The sequence below is a fragment of the Zeus faber genome, assembly GCF_960531495.2.
Source record: "Zeus faber genome assembly, chromosome: 5".
Lineage (NCBI taxonomy): Eukaryota > Metazoa > Chordata > Actinopteri > Zeiformes > Zeidae > Zeus > Zeus faber.
The window spans coordinates 4972809-4993731 of NC_137192.1; the positions used below are offsets into that span (position 1 = coordinate 4972809).

General features: G+C 44.5%; 1 protein-coding gene across 2 annotated transcripts; it reads left to right on the forward strand.

Annotated features, from left to right (window-relative positions):
* Nucleotides 1-4500: 4500 nt before the first annotated feature.
* Nucleotides 4501-17968, forward strand: aldh1l1 (aldehyde dehydrogenase 1 family, member L1). 2 transcript variants are annotated; one of them, XM_080000047.1, is made up of 23 exons: nucleotides 4501-4584; nucleotides 5576-5720; nucleotides 6082-6316; nucleotides 7376-7541; nucleotides 8144-8245; nucleotides 8926-9015; nucleotides 9102-9239; nucleotides 10599-10724; nucleotides 10843-10934; nucleotides 11025-11172; nucleotides 11293-11412; nucleotides 11560-11687; nucleotides 12161-12311; nucleotides 12401-12471; nucleotides 12633-12738; nucleotides 12847-12934; nucleotides 13127-13220; nucleotides 13423-13522; nucleotides 13612-13710; nucleotides 14092-14257; nucleotides 14380-14485; nucleotides 16747-16946; nucleotides 17430-17968. In XM_080000047.1, exons 2-23 carry the CDS (start codon nucleotides 5594-5596, stop codon nucleotides 17483-17485), a joined length of 2709 nt encoding a protein of 902 aa, XP_079856173.1. In that variant the 5' UTR covers nucleotides 4501-4584; nucleotides 5576-5593; the 3' UTR covers nucleotides 17486-17968. The 2 variants fall into 2 exon arrangements, with proteins under 2 accessions (XP_079856173.1, XP_079856174.1); XM_080000048.1 differs by having other exon boundaries at nucleotides 4552-4589.
* Nucleotides 17969-20923: the final 2955 nt, after the last annotated feature.

The following is a 20923-nucleotide window of genomic DNA, read 5'->3' on the forward strand; positions in this document are numbered from 1 at the left end:
TCTAAGGATGAAGGCCGTGGTCGGTTCCCCTCCCAAGGTATCTGTGTCGCAGCACGACGATCCCCAAATATGTCGTAAAGACTTGTGATGAATTGTGTAGGGTTTCCCTTTTCCAGACCCTCAGATATTCCTACGATACGAAAGTTACATCATCATCCCCTATTTTCCAGATCATCAATTTTGACTGCTCAACTGTCGCCCCCTGACACGCCCCCTGGTGGTCTTCTCTTCTACATTTCTAGTCATGTTACCTTCTAGTCATGAAAATTAGATCAGAATTTGTATTTGTGCTGTATGTATGCAGGTGCAGGTGCATGTTAAAGGTGCAGTCGGCACTTTAAGCCAAATTATAGTCTCTATTATACTGTATACTTCTAGGTTTGATGCTTAAAGTACTTTTAAGACCAAATACTTATAGAATCATACTTCAGTAGAAATGTCTATTTGGTACTTTTAGGTTTACTAGAGTCATTTTGCGTTAAGGTATTTGTGATTTTTTTTTTCTTAAGTAAAAGGTCGGAATACTTCTTCCATCCCTGATAAATAATAGATATATAAATGAATAAATTAAATATATAAATTAAACCAGGTGAAGGAGAAGTCCGCAATGTAATGTCCACATAATGGAGACATTAATTGATGATGAGAAACAATTTCAGAGCTTGAAGACATCCTTGTCATCCACTGGATCTTATGACTTTGCAGTAAGTTTTATCCGCTCCACCGCCACCTTCCTCCGTTCCTTTGCTCCGTATTTGGATGCGCGATGGTGTAAAGTGCAGGCGGTCATCTCAGACTCTTATTAACAGTGCTGTATATTATTTTTATACTCCGCCGTGGCTGCCAGCCGTGCTCTCCAGAGCGGCCTGTTGCCAAGGTGAACATGGTCGGCTCTGACACCACTTTAGAGGCCTGAAGGGTGCCCTCCCCCCTCACCCCCATGCCGTAATTTACAAACATACACACACACCACTGGAGTTAACTTGGGTAGTCTTTCTCGCACTCCTTTTAAAGAAAACGTCTGCACAATACCATCATCCCCATTATAGGAAGCTTAGCTTCATTCAAAGAATTGAGTGGCTTGAAACCATTGCCTAGTATTTATAGTACAATTGATAAGAGATATATGTTTACATCAGATGTCTATATGGTGTGGAAGGTGTGTGTGTGGGGACAAAATCTGTGTGTGTGTGTGTGTGTGTGTGTGTGTGTGTGTGTGTGTGTGTGTGTGTGTGTGTGTGTGTGTGTGTGTGTGTGTGTGTGTGTGTGTGTGTGTGTGTGTGTGTGTGTGTGTGTGTGTGTGTGTTTCTAGGTTTGTGCCATGTTTATATATGTAGTTGTGCATCTGAGACTGAGAGACCAAATGTATATATGTTTGTGTATTTGTGTGTGTGTGTGTGTGTGTGTGTGTGTGTGTGTGTGTGTGTGTGTGCTGTGTGTTGTTCAGAGCAGGTGTTTCATGTTATTCCAGGAAAGCTGACGGAGGACGTGGTGTGCACGGTATGTATTTATAGTTGATGAAAGTCTGCGACTGTGGAGCCTGAACTCCCGTGTGGAAATATCCCCAGACGCCTGGACATACAACAGCGACACCACCGGCTGACGCTCCCAGCCCGTGGGAAGGGAGGGGGGTTATAATTACTCTGCATGATGGATATGCGGAGAAGCCACGCCAAGGAGCACAGAGCATCTTTTTCATATGCACAACAAACATATCACGGGAAAATAAAATAAATAGATGTATCTTTAGAGCAAGGAGGTGGAGCAAAGTGACTGTCTGTAATTAAAGGGCATGAGAGTTGTTGTGTTTTTTAGAGTTGTCTCCACTTTGGGTCACCTCAAACTGCTCCTCAAACATCTAATTTTGCGATTGAATAACATTATGCTTTGGATGTCGAATGCATGATACATATAGCCTTCATTGGACTTTAAGACTTTGGCCTATTTAAGAATTCTGAACGAAAAGGTATGCATGTGGTGTTCATAATCATAATGCCCATACATATACCTATTGGCTACACACACTTCAACATGTTGAAGCACATTTATCTGCACACAGGTCAAAACACAATAATCTTGTTCAAATCAATAATGTAATTCATTGAATTAAAAATAACATTTGGGAAACAACTCCATTAGTTGTATAACTCATTGAAGATAGAAACAGTCTATACCAGAAGATGGATAGAAAGAGAGACAGACAGACAGACAGACAGACAGACAGACAGACAGACAGATAGACAGACAGATAGACAGATAGATAGATAGATTTGATGTGTTGAAGGGGAGAATACATATTTTGTTGGGGAGTGATACCCCCTTGTGGAACCACCTCACCCCCACAGGGACTGAAAGAACTGCTTCTGCCTCTTGCAGTTCGCCTCCTGGGGACATGTAAAGTGTTGTCCACTGAGTGGGTTCAAAATGAAAAAAAATCACAGTCTCAACTGGCCAGAAAGGCTGCATTTTCAGGCAAGAGCTTAAACGACTTCCAAGGAGTTTGCCACTTAAAGTCCTGAGCAAAGGGTTGTGCTGTACTCCATAGTTGGGGAAAGTAGAGAGTTCGATTTGGACAACAATTAGATTACAGGTGACAACTAACCCACTGCATTGTGCTCAGTCTTTATAGTCCCACGCACCCTTCCTAAAAGAGAAGTGCATCTGCATTTGGCATTCCTGGATACTGCCTGGGAATCATTACTGAGGTTGATAATTCAACCAAAAGCCAATAACCAGGTCTCACGATCAGGCCATTCTGAGTCGATCATTTACTCCAGTGATCAGAGTAAACTAGCTCAGACTTAAGTTAGTTGTTACGTGATGTGACACAGGGAGTTGAAATACCCAGTCAACACTCTAGAGGGAACCTGAGGAGCTTTTCTTTTTTTTAAGAAGGAAGTGAAGGCGGAAGTGCATTCGGTACCATCCAGTTTTGAGTCAGTTCCACTGAGATGATACAACTGAAGCGTCGCCATCTCCAAGTCGAAGCGGCAGCGGGGTTTACTTTGGGAGGGATGAAATCGTTGCCTGCTTTGTGTCCAAATTATCTCCAACGAACAGTATTCGAAGTTAAATATTATAGGCATGCCTCGTAGGTTGAAGCTTCAGAGCAAAGTCCTCCAGTCAGTCTTTCTCTTGTGTTTACTCATGACAGGAAATATGTAGAAATCTCCATTGAACAAATAAGGGAGTTTTTGATGGTTCATGTACTATGATATTCAAATAAAACGCTATTATACAAAGAGATCTACATCACTGTAACACAAAACAAGACACAAACATATACAAACACGGCAGGCTAAGAGACTAGAGGCTGTTCTAAGTACAAAAGCTATGCATAAAAGAAAATCTATTCTAAAAGGGAACGTTTCCAAGCTTTTTCTCTTTTTCTCTTTTTTCTCACTCAACGAGGCCATCGCCTATGTCCCCTGCTGGTAGGAACCAATTTAAGACGGTTATTCCTGTATCTGCTTTAAAAGCTAAATATAAAACTGAAGATTTACAGCTTCCCATCGGTCTGATTCACCACTGTTATCAAAATGCACGCAGAACTTTAATTGTTTTCCTCAGCTTGGTCTAGCAACAACAATAATTCAATTGTGCTCCAAGGCCATGGAGGATCTACACTGTGGGTGTACGCAAAGTATTGCAGTACATCGATAATTAGTATTTCAACATAATTACTTGTGTTTTTAGGGGCAGCCTATATCAAAATTAGTCTATTTATCAGATTGACTTAAACTAACCTCACAGCCCTGTTCAGCTTGTCGAATGAAACGTATCACAAGCAACACCCGTCAAAGTTTTTCCAACCCATGTTAAAAAATGGTTTCATTTATTGATTTATTTTGTAATGCTGGGAGGCAATTGTAGGATGTTGACCTATGCATTGAGCTCTTGATCTTGATTGAGAAGGAGTGTGAGTCAGAGATTAGTGATTGGCACACTGCTAAGGAGTCAGCAGCTCAGGCGGTGGCGTGTGTAGTCTCCTCATCTGGAGGTTGCCTGTTCAATCCCCAGCTACTCCTGGCACCACACTCTAGTGTCATTGAGCAAGACACTTAACCCATAACTGCTCGTCATAGCTGCATCCATTGGTGTGTGTGAATAATTGTAAGTCACTTCAGACAAAAGCATCTGCTAAATGATCACTCTGTAATAATGCATAGCACTGCTCTCTGTTGCAAATTTGGAAAAAAAAAAAAAAAAGTAAAGTACTTTAACAGCTAGAAAATATAAAGCAGGCCTTTACATTCACTCTAGTTGTGAAGTGAACTGGAATTCACCTCTGAATTGTTATTTCCTAATTTACTTTGAGACACTGCTTTGAATTGCTGAACCATTACACATTACAGATGAACACGCACCGATCACAAGAAAGTTTTACACCTGTTCCGGGATTTTCGTTTCCTTTTTAACTTTACAAATGAGATCCCTGGAGGGCAGTGTTGTGTAATTAGGGAGCCTGCATGTGCTCAGCCCTCTGAGACCTGCAGGCTCAAATAAAGGGCCGGTCTGTCCACCCGGTCGCTCTTGTTTTAAGTCGGGGCCAGCTGGGGAAGGCTCGGGTCGGCATTCGCAGGGGTAAGGTCCGCTTTTACTCCTCTCATTTTGCATTTATGGCGCGTTGTGACTAGTTTGTCCGGACATTCTGGTTTTAATAATGAACTGTTAAGGTTAATAGGCGGTTGCTTATCACTGCAGTCGGCGCACTGGTGCGTTGTTTTTTAGTTTTACTTTATTATTATTATTTTTTTGCTAATGAATGGGTTTAAAGGTTGGCAGGAACCGGAAGATTGCAAATCGACTGCAGTATTTTGGTTCATGGCACAATGAAGCTAATACGTGGTGAAGAAAAGTTTGGGCGACACTTGGGTTATTTAGTAAGCACGTCCAGCACTCAGTTCGCCGAGCTTTCAGTGGCGACAAACGTCCCGCGATTTGATTGGCTGACCTGAAGCCATGATTGCGCTCTGCAACGTGATCGGTTGCAGCAGAGCAGAGCGGAGCGGAGCGGAGCGGTGCGGTGCGGTGCGGTGCAGAGCGGTGCGGTGCGGAGCGGTGCGGTGCGGAGCGGAGCGGTGACCTGATCAGCTGGCGGTGTAAATGTGGGCGGGTGTTTTGAATATGCAACGAACACTACATGACGCCTTCCATACATTTCAGAAATAACTGCAGAAGCCGTGTGCTTTTAAGAACATTAAACCTGAGAGAATATTATTAAGAAATGTATAAATTCACTTCAAGCTTTTTTTTTTTTTGTAAATTGATAGAGATAATTTGAATTGGTCATCATTGTTGTGTGTCCTTTTTTAAATGTAGGATAACTCGCTCTTAAAATACATAATTGGTCTTCACAAATAACGTTAATGTTTAGTGTTATCTGGGTTTTTGGGGAAGGGTTTTCCTCCCCCCTCTGAGGGCTGCTGTCAAACTCCCTTTCCTTTTACAAGGTGGGCTTGTAACTCCCTTTGGCACGTAAACCACGATCCACGATAGAGGACTCCACAAGCAAACACACTTGACTTGACTTCAAACATTGACCCGATGCCTTATCTTGTTTATTTATCTCCAGAACATTACGAGGTCGAAGATGAAGATTGCCGTGATCGGTCAGAGCCTGTTTGGCCAGGAGGTGTACATGGAGCTGAGGAAGGAGGGCCACACCATCGTGGGCGTCTTCACAATCCCAGACAAGGACGGCAAGGCCGACCCACTAGGTGAGAGCAGCAATCACGGTCGGACGACTTATTTATCCGGGGTGTTTATCCCGTTCTTTTCATGTAAAAATAGTACAACCTTTGGTATTTGGCTTCAGGGCCTTTTCCTCTCTTTGTCTTCTCACATCATTATCATAATTATCTTTACTCTTCTTTCTATATTAAGGCCTTTTAAGATGAGTAGTAATTCTATTTTTCTTCTTCTTTTGAGATAAATTGCCCTCTGAGGCCTCTTCAATTATCTAAATTAGAAAAAATGTCTGAGACTAGACATCTCTTTGCGTGTAATATAGTATCTTTTTAAAAAGAACAGTAAGGTAGGATGACATTTGTAGCCAAAAACACTATACCTACTCCACAGCCGTAGAGGCACAGAAGGACGGTGTCCCTGTCTTCAAGTTCGCCCGGTGGCGCTTGAAAGGACAGGCCCTCCCCCAGGTGGTGGCCCAGTACGAGGCCACGGGGGCCGAGCTCAACGTCCTGCCCTTCTGCTCCCAGTTCATACCCATGGAGGTCATCGACCACCCCAAGCACGGTTCCATCATCTACCACCCCTCCCTGCTGCCACGCCACAGGGGAGCCTCTGCCATCAACTGGTGGGTCGTTTCGGGGGGTGGGGGTGGGGTAAGGGTTAAATATAGAAGTTATAGTAACATGTAAGACAACACTTTCCCTGGGATTCAGGGACCACCTGAATGGATTTAGGATAGCCGCTGTCGTTATAGGATAATCATTTTGGATTGGTTGATAAGAAAAATGGAAAGTCACACCAAGGTTAGTTCACGGTTTATTCTACCCTGGCACGCTTTTTACAACTAAATAATCCCACAGCGCAAAATTATCTTTTTACCCACTAAAAACACCAGAAACCCATAGAACTGTGCTTATTATTATTATTATTATTATTATTATTATTATTATTATTATTATTATTATGCCCTACTAAAAAGCAATGCAGCACTCGTGACCGATTCGTTCCTAGCGAACAAATCTTTTAAAGGAATCAGGACTCGGTAGCCACTCCAGCAAAATAATACATTTACATTTGAATGTTATTTAATTTAATTCAATTTACAAACTTAAAATAATTAAAGAGGATTCAATTAAAGGGAGGGGGGAAAAACAGGGGAAAAAAAACAGGCCAATGCATTTGTCTTGATTCGTATTTAAATTGCATGATTAACTCCTGCATTCCACCAAAATTAAATTTTTGGACAAATTTACATGGCTCTTGTGAGAATTTCATTCACAACGCCGAGCAGACTCTTCTCACTCTCGTTCATCGTTCAGGAACCGTGTGTTTCACCAACTCAATCAAACGAACAAAGACTGTTTTTACTGGGTGACTCGTCAAGAACCGAATCTCGAAAAAGAGTTGAACCTTTCGTCACTACGAATAGTCCTAACTTTCAGACTGAAAGTTTTTCTGGTGGAGCTGCTATTCTTTCTGGAAGTGATGAATTACATGAATTAGTGCAGTCTTGTGATTTTTGATCTTGTTAGTTTCCATTATTTATGTATTTTAACTGGAATTGGAACAATTTTCACAGCAGCAGTGGTCTGAACTGTATATCCATAAAAGTAATTGTCAAATGTGTATCCACCATGTGGATTTATAATAAAATAACCCTGCTGGGCTGGCCCTGACTCGACAGGACCTTGATCCATGGCGACAGAAACGCTGGCTTCACGGTGTTCTGGGCCGATGACGGACTGGACACTGGACCAATCCTGCTCCAGAGGGAGTGTGAGGTTGAGCCCGATGACACTGTCAACACCATCTACAATAGGTTTCTGTTCCCAGAGGGAGTCAAAGGCACGGTGGGTCCAGTGTGTATTTCCAGTGGTCTGTGTCAGAGTTCCCTTGTCTATATCAAACAAGCCAAATAAAAGCACTCATTTAAAACCGCCAATTTATGCTAAAGTGAGTAGATCTGAAATGCGGTGAAGGTGGATTCTTGTTCCTCTGGACTGGAAGTCCAGGTGAAATCTAAAATGCTTTTGTTGTTCAATAAAAAAAATCATTTACATTCACATTTTGACATTTCATTTTGGTCAAAATGTGCATTAGGGAAAATAAAGAATTTGTGTTTATTTTATTGGTACCGATTGATGATTTGGGTACCAAAGGACCTTGTTGGTCAAATATTAACCGTTCAGATTATTTTATTGCCACATTTCCGCAAATTTCGCGATAGGTCCCTACCAGATAACGAAAGGTATATTGACTTTCCGTAATTTCTATGATAAAAACGGTCTCTGATAATCACTCTGATAACAGTTCATAAGTCCATGAGCATTACAGTATTGCAACAATGACTACATTGTGTAACTTTCCGGCACAATTTGAAAGAAATAAAAGTACCTTTTCCATTATTATTATTATTATTATTATTATTATTATTATTATTTTACATTTGTAGGTGGATGCTGTGAGGTTGATTGCGGAAGGAAAGGCCCCGAGGATCACCCAGCCTGAGGAGGGGGCCACATACGAGTGCATTCAGAAGAAGGACAACGCAAAGGTGATGACTGGAAGTCAAGAGGATGCCTTTGACCAAAAACAAAAAAGATCTGTTAATCCTAGTGTTTTTTCAAACGATTTCTCTGGGGACACCCTTTTTTAAATACCACAAACCGTCGTGACTCAATTACCAACTGGCTTTATCTGAAAACCATAAAACTGAGCAAATTGGTGTGTAAATCAATATTGCTGAACATTTTTTCACACTAATTCCTGCATTACATTCTGAGAGTCGAGTACGTAACCAACCATTTCAAAGACATCAAAGATAAATCACAAGTTTGTTGTATGCTTGTATTATTGAAGTCAGTCTTCACACATTTGACATACTGTAATATGTTGATAAATGAGGGCCTAGGATTTTAATTAGGCTATCAACGTCCTTATTTTCTCTTATAAGAAAAACAAAAGTTTTTATTTGTTTATGTTTTTTATTTCCACCAATATTAACACAACACATTACACACAATACACAGTATTTTCAATACATTCAGTACACTCAACACTGAAAGTAGCCTACAGCTGGTAGTTGAAGTAGTAGATGTAGCCAAGGCCTACATGAGGCTACATGAGGCTCCCTGGTGTGGCTTGAAGGTTTACTACGGATTGAAATACCATTTTAAAAGACTGAGGAAGAATATTCTGATAATTGTGGCTATGTTGGTTTGGTCCGATGTTCAGATTGATTGGAACCAGACGGCCGAGGCTCTTCACAACTGGATCAGAGGGAATGACAAAGTGCCCGGTGCTTGGGCAGAGGTGGATGGACAGGTATTGGGGACACTCCCATTATCAGTGTTCTGTGTCATCTATAAAACGCAAGGTTGAGGTTTCATTAAAACACTAATTCGCCACAGAAAGTGACTTTCTACGGCTCCGCCCTGGTTGAAAACTGCACCGCAGCCAGCGGTCTGCCACTGGAGATATCCGGGGCAAGCCGGCCTGGTCTCGTCACCAAGGCCGGCCTCATGCTGTTTGGCAGCGATGGAAAGGCGGTAAGTGAACCCCCTTGACAGCATAAATAACCCCTAACCTCTCCTACATTGTTTTGGTTTATAAAAGAAGCAGATTTATTATCCTCAGTACTTTTCATGGTACTACTGTAGTCTGGTCTCAAGTCCACATTTTGACGGATTGCGGATTTCTTGAACAGGAGAAACTCTTGATATTTCGAGTCCGAAACCGTAATTTAACATAATCAAGATAAAGATCAATGAAGAGATGCACAATTATGGTCTTTCCTTAAATTTCATAGTCTTCGGTCTCCAGCAGCTTTGGTAGCAGACTTGACTCTCTCGCCTCGTCCTTCCTTAAGACCTAACCCCAAGTTTTGAATCATTCATTGGGCTCGCGGTCTAAAGTTGCTTTGACACATGCACTAAAAACCTGAAATTATCCCGACATTACCTGGAGGAGTTGTATGTGTGAACGTAAATGTCCGAATCATTTGCCCCAGACTTTACCAAGCCAGCACCACAGAACAAAGTCTGCGTAAGGTTCGCTTCACCGGTATGTGTGAACAGAGGAGATAATTGTCCGGATCATTCACAGCGAGTGTGTGGGCGTGTTGTGTGTTGATGACATCTTTATCATGCGCCAGTTATTTATCTTCATGCGGATCTTGGTGCACGGAGCGTAGCTGCTGCATGCTTCTTTCTGCGCTCCTTTATATTCCTTTCCAGTCTCATTTATTTTGCGGATACGTCTAAAGTATCAATCTAGAGTATCAATGCAAATAAAAGCCCAACTACTGATAAGTCGATAGCCTCCTCCGCCATCTTGCATGTGCTGTAAAGCTTTGCAGCATCATTGCATCATAATCCTGCCTCCTGCATGCTCTACCCAGGCACCACCCCTCGTCTAAACAAAACAAATTATTTCCAGGTACTGTAAACGCACGTAAATCTGACATGGACAATCTCAGTTTTTTTTCTACATGTGTGAAAGGGTAAATCCGGTCAATGTTTCGGATAATCAGGTCCGGACATGAAAGCAGCTTAAGATGGCAGCTCATCAGGAAAGTCGCAAATATGGCAAAAAAAAAAAAGGATTTCAATTAATTTAAAAATAAGCATCCGCCTTGTGTAATTTGTAATGATCCATACATTTGCATGGGAATTACTATGAAACATTTGACTGAAATATGGTTCCCAAAACTGGAGCTCTGTGGAGTGAGGCTTCTGACACACAATGGCATCCGCCCTGCATTAGGGACATTAAAGATCTCCTTTCGATGTGCCATGTGAGCAATCTTCTTTGGAAAAGATAGAATTGCAAAGATGGCAGCCATTGAAGTTTTGGCACGCTCTGGATGTCTATCTGTCTCATATCATCTTCGCCCCCTCTCTCTGCAGTTGTTGGTGAAGAACCTCCAGTTTGAGGATGGGAAGATGATCGCCGCCTCCCAGTTCTTTAGCTCTGGAGGCAGCGCTGCCGTGGAGCTCACAGAGGAGGAGAAGACCTTCGCAGAGCAGATGAGAGTAGGTTCTCATCATACCATCCCTACTCGTAGCAAAGATTGTAATTGGGTAAAACTAATGAACTCACTATCTGGAATGGAGAGCACAATAAAGTCTCTGTGCGCTGTCTTGCGTGTAGGCCGTCTGGCAGAGCATCCTGACCAATGCCGCTCAGATTGAGGACTCAACGGATTTCTTCAAGTCCGGTGCCGCCTCCATGGACGTGGTCAGGTGATGAGGAACAATGATGTACCAGCTCCAGAGCAGGGCAGTCACAGGCTCAGTTCTCAATTCCATCCGTTCCCCCCATCTTTCCATCAGGCTGGTGGAGGAGGTGAAGCTGCGCGCCAGCGGTTGCCAGCTGCAGAACGAGGACGTGTACATGAACACCACCTTCCAGGACTTCATCCAGATGTGTGTACGGAAGCTGCGTGGGGAGGACGAGGAGGAGGAGCTGGTGGTGGACTACGTGAGTCCGCGGTCGCATGGGGACTGTCCATGACAAATTTCCCCCAAATAATTAGGGAACTTCTGTATTCGTACCTGTTATATACACCCCCCCCCCCCTTTTTTTTTCCCCTCAACTCAGGTGGAAAAGGCCATCAACAACATGACCATCAAGATGCCCCATCAGCTGTTCATCAATGGAGAGTTTGTCGACGCGGAGGGAGGAAAAACCTACAAGACCATCAACCCCACAGACGGGACGGTAGTCTTAGAGCCGCTTCTTTTTCAAATGCTGTGATTAGAGCTCCCAGTTAAATTGTGTTAAAATGTATTTTCCTGATTCTGTAATCGTTTAATTCTGCTCTCTCCACTTCGTTGGCTGTAACTGATAGCATTTCTACTCCCCCAGGCCATCTGCAATGTGTCTCTGGCCCAGATAAGCGACGTGGACAGGGCTGTGGCAGCTGCCAAGGTGGCGTTTGAGGAGGGCGAGTGGGGCAAAATGAACCCCAGGGATCGGGGTAGACTCATATACAAGTCAGTGCATTTTGGTGTCACCATGTTTGAGAGCTTAAAGGAGAAGATGGGGGGGGGTTATGCAACCAATTGACCATTACAACATTGTGCTACAACTGATGAACCAGATGTCATCTTCATGTCATGATACTGTTACCTGCTCCATCACATAGAAAATGTTTATTTTTGCAGATCCTGGTCCTGCTGTAGACAGAGTGCTTGCTAGTAAAAAAAAAAAAATTCTTACTTTTTTTTGTTGTGAATAATTCCTCTGTAGAACTGCAGACAACAGTGTTAATGAAAGAAGCTGAAATATGTAAAATACAGATGTTGTGGCAGCACACCATCCCATTCAGCCATCCAACTCTCTGCATTTCTCCTCGGTTTTGTTTAGAGGTCCTTAACAGTAGGGTCCATGTGAGCAACTTTTGCCTAATTCCCGTACACTCCCCTTTCTCTCTCACACACACACACACACACACACACACACACAGACTGGCAGACCTTATGGAAGAGCACCAGGAGGAGCTGGCCACCATCGAGACCATAGATTCCGGGGCCGTTTACACCCTGGCGCTCAAGACCCACGTTGGCATGTCCATCCAGACCTTCCGCTACTTTTCCGGCTGGTGTGACAAGATTCAGGTAGGTGAGCCCGGTCACAGGGAGCAGGAGGTTCTAGTTTTGAGCTGCTTTCCGTGGTAGTTTCACTCACGCAGTTTTGCATTTTGCAGGGCTGCACCATCCCCATCAACCAGGCCAGGCCCAATCGGAACCTCACCTTCACAAAGAAGGAACCAATAGGGTGAGTCAGGGAAGGCTGTTTAAAAACTTGATGAAATTAGTGAGACTTAGATAGTCAAAAAGGGGGGGTTTGTACCGGGCTGGTACGCAATATTGTCAGATTATTATTTATTTATTTATTTATTTTATTTTTTGCCAACCGCCCCCCTCCTCCCTTCTCAGAGTTTGTGCCATTGTGATTCCCTGGAACTACCCCCTGATGATGCTGGCCTGGAAAACTGCAGCCTGCCTGGCTGCTGGTAACACAGTGGTCCTCAAACCTGCTCAAGTGAGCTTCGGCCCTTTTATATAAAAGAACAATACGATATATTTATTTTTACTATGAAGACCATGAGAAAAGCAAACACTATGCCAAATTTGTTTGTTTCCTTTTCAGGTGACACCACTGACTGCTGTGAAATTTGCAGAATTAGCAGCCAGAGTGGGGTTCCCCAAGGGGGTGATCAACATCCTCCCTGGAGCAGGTACTGTCGGCACACACACAACATATGTTGATAATGCTGAGCCCCCACTCTCTCTCTCTCTGTGTGTGTGTGTGTGTGTGTGTGTGTGTGTGTGTGTGTGTGTGTGTGTGTGTGTGTGTGTGTGTGTGTGTGTGTGTGTGTGTGTGTGTGTGTGTGTGTGTGTGTGTGTGTGTGTGTGTGTGTGTGTGTCAGGATCTCTGGTGGGCCAGCGTCTCGCCGACCACCCAGACGTGCGTAAGCTCGGCTTCACAGGCTCCACTGAGATCGGCAAACACATCATGAAAAGGTGACACATCAAGTGTGTTTAATGTAGATACATCGTTTTTTTTATGGGGAAATACAAAAAAAAAAAAAGGTAGGAAAAATAACCTCATTGCAACTCTAAAATTTCCTTTTAAATTGGCACTGGTGTTATAGAATGACTATGTATTAATGTATAATTTCTACTTGTACATGATTGAGAATTGACTCCCCTCCCACCCTTAAAGCTGTGCAGTGAGTAATGTGAAGAAGGTTTCGTTGGAACTCGGAGGAAAATCCCCCCTGATAATTTTCAGCGACTGTGATATGGACAAAGCTGTGCGCATGGTCAGTGCTTTCTGATCTTCACCCTTCACACACACACTTATTACATAAGAGGTTACAATGAAATGATTTTGCTTTCAATTTCTTTGCAGGGCATGAGCTCAGTGTTTTTCAACAAGGGAGAGAACTGCATTGCGGCCGGGAGGCTGTTTGTGGAAGACACCATTCACGACCAGTTTGTGAAGAGAGTGGTGCGTTGTTTTGTTTTCTTGGAGAGGTTCATCTTACAGTCAAAAGAACCTGTAAATTAATTTAAAAAAAATCAACCAACTTGAAATGACAAACTAGTTCAGTGTTTCAATTGTTTTTTCATATTTTTTTCGTTCTTTGTCTGATTGAAATTGTGAATTAAGGTTGAACATTTGAGATGGCAGACAGATTGTCTCGAAAGGAAAAGGGTAGAAAAGTCTAGAGGCTTTTGAGGTGTTAGTCATGTCTGCAAGAAGGGAATCTAGACAACCGAGAACTAATGCAATGAAGTTCTGTCAGTAACCATAGAACTCTACTAAAGAGTCTATTCTTGCTGTATGTAATATAATATACGTTTCAATGTCATGTTTCTTTTGTGTGAGATGGAGGAGATCAAAAAGATGAAGATCGGTGACCCCCTGGACCGCTCCACGGACCATGGCCCCCAGAACCACAAGGCCCACCTGGACAAGCTGGTGGAGTTCTGCCAGATGGGCGTGAAGGAGGGTGCCACCCTAGTTTTGGGGGGAAAACAGGTGGCTCGCCCAGGTAAAGGACACGGGGGTGTCTCAGTTCCCAAAATTCCCATTCTGTACCAAAATGCCGTTCCTTAGTGCCGGTATGTAGTGCCTTTTTTTTTTTTTTTTCTTTTTTTTTTTTCCTCTCCTCAGGTTTCTTCTTCGAACCCACTGTGCTTACTGACGTTCAAGACCACATGTACATTGCCAAGGAGGAGTCGTTTGGGCCCATCATGATCATCTCAAAGTTCAAGGGCAGGTGAGTAAGAGGACTATAAAATTACAAAAGGGAATTGTAACCCACAGGTTTACCCACAGGTAAAGGTTTAGGGAGGGAGTCTTTCTGGCACTGATTTGGCGACATGGCATGAGGTTATATTACAGCAATCAACAGAAAGGCTCACTGGCCAAAAGGATAAATAATCGACAATAACAATCAGTTTGGCGCAGGCGGAATGACTCACACTGACTCCTGATCGGCTGATGCACCCATGCGTCGATCCCCCTCTGCAAGACAGACAAACATTAAGAAAGCGTCTTGCCCCGGATCGGACCAATCAAAGCCACGCGGGTGCTGATTCGGCCGTTTCGAGGCAGCTGTGCGGCCACTCTTTTAAGAGGTTCAAGTGATAAATCTGTGTCGCCCCCTGCCTGTCAGACTGTTCTACCTCATAATCGTCTTCTCTATCCTGCCGTGTGACCACCAAAGACCCTTGCTATTGCCCTTGCAATTTAGAGCTGGACGTAGGGAGCAACACTAACATCTTGCATCCCGGTGCGAATTGTCTGAGCCAAGCACCCCTGTCTTATAAGTGGCGCTGACATTCCTGAGCCCAGAGCAAATTATCCTGTAATATTTGCCCCAGCGGGTGTAACTTTGCTCTTAGGTCCATAACATTCTGGACTGTGCTCTTACTGGTGCTAGGACCTTCCCCCCCAGTTTTCTTTAATTAGGTCTAGCACTCCCCAGGGTCTGCTGCTGAAAAGGAGTTCAAAAGGAGAAAATCCTGTGGAGGCCTGGGGAACCTCCCTCACCACAAACAGGGGGTCCAACCACTTGTCCCAATTATGTTGTGATGAATAATGTTTTTCAGCATTTTATTAAAGCGCTCCAGCACGCCGTTGGTCTGGGGATGGTAAACACTGGTCCGAATTGTGTGACCGCCCAGTAACTCAGAAAGTTCCCAAAGTGTACGTGACATAATGTAAGTCAGGATTTCCTTTAGAATCTCAACTTGGGAGACGACCTGAAACAGTACCTGTGCCACACTTTTGGCCGTAACACGCGCAGGGGCACTGCTTTTGTACCGGGTTGCATAATCCACTAGGACTAATACAAAACCATACCCGCGAGCACTGCAGTCTAACGGCCCAACGAGGTCCATACCGAGTCTTTCGAACAGGACCTTGACTAGGGGGAGGGGCCTAACAGGTGCTCTTGGCGCAGCCGAAGGGTTGATTAATTGGCACTCAGGACACGTGGTGCACCCCTTGCGTACATCTTCCCAAATGCCGACCAATAGAAGCGGGCCATTATCTGCTGCAGTGTTTTATCGTGTCCGAGGTGACTGGCCATCGGGTTATGGTGAGCCGCTCGAAAGAGCATTACCCGGGGGCTTTTTGGAACCAACAGCTGGGTAATTTCCTCCCCTGACTGAGTGTAACGGCTCTCTCGATATAACCTGTCCCTAATCACCGATAAATACGGGTGAGTGAGCAGAGCATCTGGAACACTAATACGCCATCGAATTTAACTATTCGCTCAAAGGCCACGTGCAGTATATCTTGCCGCAACTGCTCCAGCGGAAAATCATCCATGGGGAAGGTGAGACAGGGACCCCTGTGTGCCACGCAACGCTCGCATCTCCCTACCGACAGTGAACGCACTCCACCAGCCACTCTCATCAATGCATCAAACCCTGGCCAATCCTTTTCCCAAAATCAGGGAATGAGACAGGCGGGTACTGTCCGCAGGCTTCACCATATGCTCTTTCCCTTTCTGACAAATTTCGAGCCCATGACCATTGGATATGTGTGAATATCCCCATGCACACAATAAATCTCCACCCATGATGTCTCCACCAAAGCCCTGGGTCGAACCAGGCATTGCTGGACGATCGTCTGCGAAAGCCCAAGTCCAGCAAAGCCCTTATAGCCTTACCGGTACTTGGTAGGCCCCTTCCTGACTGGGGACGGGGTCCGGCGACCCAGACCACCTGGCCGAGCTCCATCCAGGGGCAGTTCCAGCGGCCGTGGCCTGCCCGCACCCCTGCCCAGATGTTTGCACAGCTGCCTGATTTCACCACCCTGGGAGCTGACGGGGGACAGAGAGGGGACAGCACAGAAGGGGAGACAGCTCCTCGCGGTGCTGATTCAGCTGATTCAAGGCAGCTGTGCAGCCGCAGGAAGGAAGCCATGCTGCAGCCGAGGCTTTACCACACCCCTGGGTCCGCAACAGGAATGCTAAAAGAGTTAGATGCTTAATTTCCTTTTTTTTGTTTGTTCATTAATTTGTTCCAGCGACGTGGACGACGTCCTAAGAAGGGCCAACGCCACAGAGTACGGCCTGGCGTCAGGCGTTTTCACGCGAGACATCAGCAAGGCGATGTATGTCAGCGAGAAGCTTAACGCCGGCACGGTCTTCATCAACACCTACAACAAGACTGACGTGGCTGCTCCTTTCGGAGGCTTCAAGCAGTCGGGCTTTGGCAAAGACCTGGGTAAGCAATGCTTTTCATTTCCGTTTGGGTGTACAACTGGGAAGTTTCATATGTTTCGTCTGACACTACTGTCAGAAGTGACATCCTGTTTTGTTTTTTTTGGAACTGGACTTAAAACATAAGCAAATAAGTTGTTAATGTTGGATGTCACCATATTCACAATCAATATTTTTTTGCATACACTTTCTAAAGGACTGTTTTTAAACTCTCATTGAAAAATGTATGAGAATGGGCGGGGCGGGGGGATGTTAATGTCTACCTGAGCAAACTACTTGCTGACGTAAAAACAAGCTCTCCCATTTTTCCTGCCATATTTTGTGATGCGGAACTCAAACGCCGTGCATCCGACAGTCACTAGAAGAGGATCTGACCGTCTGATACGATCACGGATTCAATGTGAAGCCGGCTTTAGTGTGCTGTACTTCCATGTTCTTGGGAACGGTGTTTCACATCTCTACGATATCGCTCCTTTATTCCCAACAGGACAAGAAGCCCTCAACGAATACCAGAAGACGAAGGCCATAACCATTGAGTATTAAATTGGGATAGGTGAAGAACGAGGCATTTAATGTCTATGACTCGCCAGCGGAAGACCATGTTTATGTTTAGAGCAGAGATGCAGATGGATGGAGACTAAAATGGCAGCCATACACAGGGGAAGTTTGCTGGTTTTTGGATTCAATCCAATTGACGTTGTACCTAACCTGCACAGATCTATGACTACGGAGCGATTTTGAGCCTTATTATAATGCTTGTTATATATTCCCAACCTCTCAGGCTATTTTGTAATCAATATGATTGCGCCTTGCGATAACAGAATTTTATAAATCTAATTCATTTTGGTAAAAAAAAAAAAAATATGGCTTACATTAGGTCAGCACAATCCAATGAAATGTAACATTTCTAGACCTGTAATACCCTGCTGAAAAGTTTGACCTCCATCTCGTTTGACTTTGCTTGCACGGTAAAACATTAAGCCATGTTTGAAATGCAAAAAATTCTAATATGTGACACATTAAATAGATTGTAGTTTACTGTTTGCTTGTTGGTGCCTTTTCATTGAAGAAAAATATGCTTCTCGGTTAAATCCATGTCCCATTCATAAAGAAAGAAGTGATAAATTGTAGATTTAGGTAGAGTGTTAGTATTTCAAGGGAAATGCCAATGCATTTGCTTGTGCATTGTACAGAAAGAATCAATAATTGTATTACTCATCTCACAGATGCACTGCCCTCAACACACACACGCGCATGCAGGGAGTGGTGATGACTGCATACACACACAAGGAGTGGTGGCTGGAAAAATTCCGCCTCTGCATTTCTCCCATCCCAGTGCAAAACACAAAGCCAAATAAAGAAACACAACCCCTAACGGAAAAGGTAGGTGCCTCTCGACAAGGAGACTCGGCGCTGATTGGATGATTTAGGGGTTGTCGTCAGGTCCAGTCGCCCCTGAACCTCACGTAAGTACTGGCCACTGCGCATGTCACTCAAGGCATTCCCAGTTAGATACCACATTGGCCATTTCTCGATTTGACTTGCATATACTGTATGTAGTCGCTCCAAGATCCACTAGTAAACAAACAAAACTCACTAACTCGCCCAGTTCTGAACTGATTTTCATGAAATTTAGTTTGTTATAAACGTGGGGGATTTAATATGATACTGATTGTTAATTGGAACCAAATTTCGGATTTTTACAGGACTCTCTCACACACACACACACACACACACAGACACACACACACACACACACACACACACACAGACACACGCACACACACACACAGGCAGACTCATCACAGGCACACACACCACCAGCACGTGCTTTGAACACACCCACAAACATGCTCCTGATTACATCCCTCTCTTTTTCTCAAGATTCAAGAGATTCAAGACTCAAGAGGTTTATTCGTCACATACATATTCATACTTTCCTACATATATGCAGTGAATGCAGTCAATGCAACGCACCTGGTGATTACACGCAATATGTTCTAGACTGAACACAATAGCTACCTAAAAAATTCTACATGACTAACTAAATGATTCCTAAAACATAATGCAGTAAGTCGAATACTATAGAAAAAAATCAAATATACTGTATAGAATAAAATAAGAACTCAAAGGTAATGCAGAGTGGGGGTACAAAATAGAATAAAGGGAATAGGCTTATGTATATGGGATAGGCTATTTATGTATATACAGTACAGATCTGTGCATTAAAGTGGCATGTGAATAAAGTGAGGTAGTGTTTGTGAGATATACAGCACAGTATACAACAGTACGGCACAGCAATACGATAATACCAAACAACCCAGAACAGTGATACAGTATGCGGTACAGTATTCTACATACAGTACAGTTAGGTAGTGGAGCCTATGTGTGTGACCTAGTGAGGGCCACTGGTGAGGTCACTGTTGACAGTCCTCATGGCTTACAGGAAGAAGCTCCGTCTCAGTCTCTCTGTTCTTGCTGTGTGACTGCGGAGGCGCTTGCCTGACCGTAGCAGCTGGAACAGTCTGTTGTTGGGTTGATGAGGATCCTTCATGATCCTGGTGTATAAGTCCTGCAGGGAGGGTAGTTCCAGTGGTACATCACCCTCTGCAGGCCCGCCTGTCCTGAACAGTACAGTTCCCAACCAGGCAGTGATGTTGCCTGTCAGGATGCTCTCCACTGCTCCAGAGTAGAAGGACTTGAAAATCCTCACCAAGACCCGGAATTTCCTCAGCTGCCTGAAGTGGTAAAGACGCTGCCTCGCCTTTCTCACCAGAGTGCCTGTTTGTAAAGTCCATGTCAAATCCTCCGTGATGTGGACTCCCAGGTACTTGAAGCTGCTCACCCTGTCGACAGAAGTCCCATTAATCACCAAAGGTGCGTGCGTCCTCGGTTGTAATCCACGCCTAAAGTCCACAATCAACTCCTTAGTTTTGCTGACGTTCAGGTGGAGGCTGTTATCTTGGCACCAGAGTGACAGGTCCGTCACCTCCTCGCGGTAGGCCTTCTGCTCTTGTAGTTTGTTACAGTCCGCAGCCCCTGCCACAGGCGTCTGGTGTCCCGTTGCTCCATCTGTAGCTCCACAGTCTCTCTGTATGTCCATTAGGCGTCCTTCAGCGCCCTCCGCTGATTGTATGACGCCGCTTTGTAGTTGTCCATATTTCCGGATACAAGACCGTCGTCGTAAAAGGACATGCGAGCATTCAGAGCGCAGCGGATGGATTTATCGACCCACGGTTTCTGGTTTGGAACTTTCACCGTGGGAACAATGCTGTCCACTAACGTGGCCACGAAGCTCACCGCTACTTCCGTAAACTCGCTGACGTCACTTGAACTTGTTTGGAACATGTCCCAGTTGACGTAAGTCAGAGCGTCCTGAAGCGCAGCCTCTGATTGGTCTGTCCACCACTTCACTTCCCTCGTCACCACCAATTCTCGCGTGATCAGAGGCCTGTAAACGGGAACCAGCGAAATCGTGGTGTGATCTGATTTCCCGAAAGCAGGGAGCAAGACGATCTTATATCTGTTCTTGTACGCTGTGTAGCAATGGTCCAAAGTTCTTTCTCCCCTGGTGGCACACGCGATGTGTTGGTGGAAATTATGCAAAGCTTTTTAAGGTTTGCCCTGTCCCCAGTCACCACCACAGCTGCATCGGGATGTTTGTTTTGAACAACACATCATACAGGTCAGACAGTGCTGTGTTGGTGTCCGCTTGCGCTGGAATATAAATGGCTGTGATGATGACCGTACTGAATTCCTGAGGGAGATAAAATGGACGCCATAAGATGGTCAGCTGTTTCAGGTTCAGCGAGCAGGAGCGGGAGAGAGTCCTGCTGTTGTTGGGGGGGCACCAGCGGTTGTTACCATGAGGCATACGCCTCCACCCTTTGATTCCTCCGACTCCCCCGATCTGTTGTCGCGGAACACGGACAAAGACTCGGCTGGACGAATGGCTTCATCCGGCACCAGTGGGTTCAGCCA

Excerpts from the sequence above, each read along its gene's own strand:
- aldh1l1 (XM_080000047.1), top strand. The coding sequence starts at position 5,594 with ATGAAGATTGCCGTGATCGGTCAGAGCCTGTTTGGCCAGGAGGTGTAC. Across the intron at positions 10,725-10,842 it reads CCTTCGCAGAGCAGATGAGA|GCCGTCTGGCAGAGCATCCT; the intron begins GTAGGTTCTCAT and ends TCTTGCGTGTAG. Across the intron at positions 13,711-14,091 it reads ACCAGTTTGTGAAGAGAGTG|ATGGAGGAGATCAAAAAGAT; the intron begins GTGCGTTGTTTT and ends CTTTTGTGTGAG.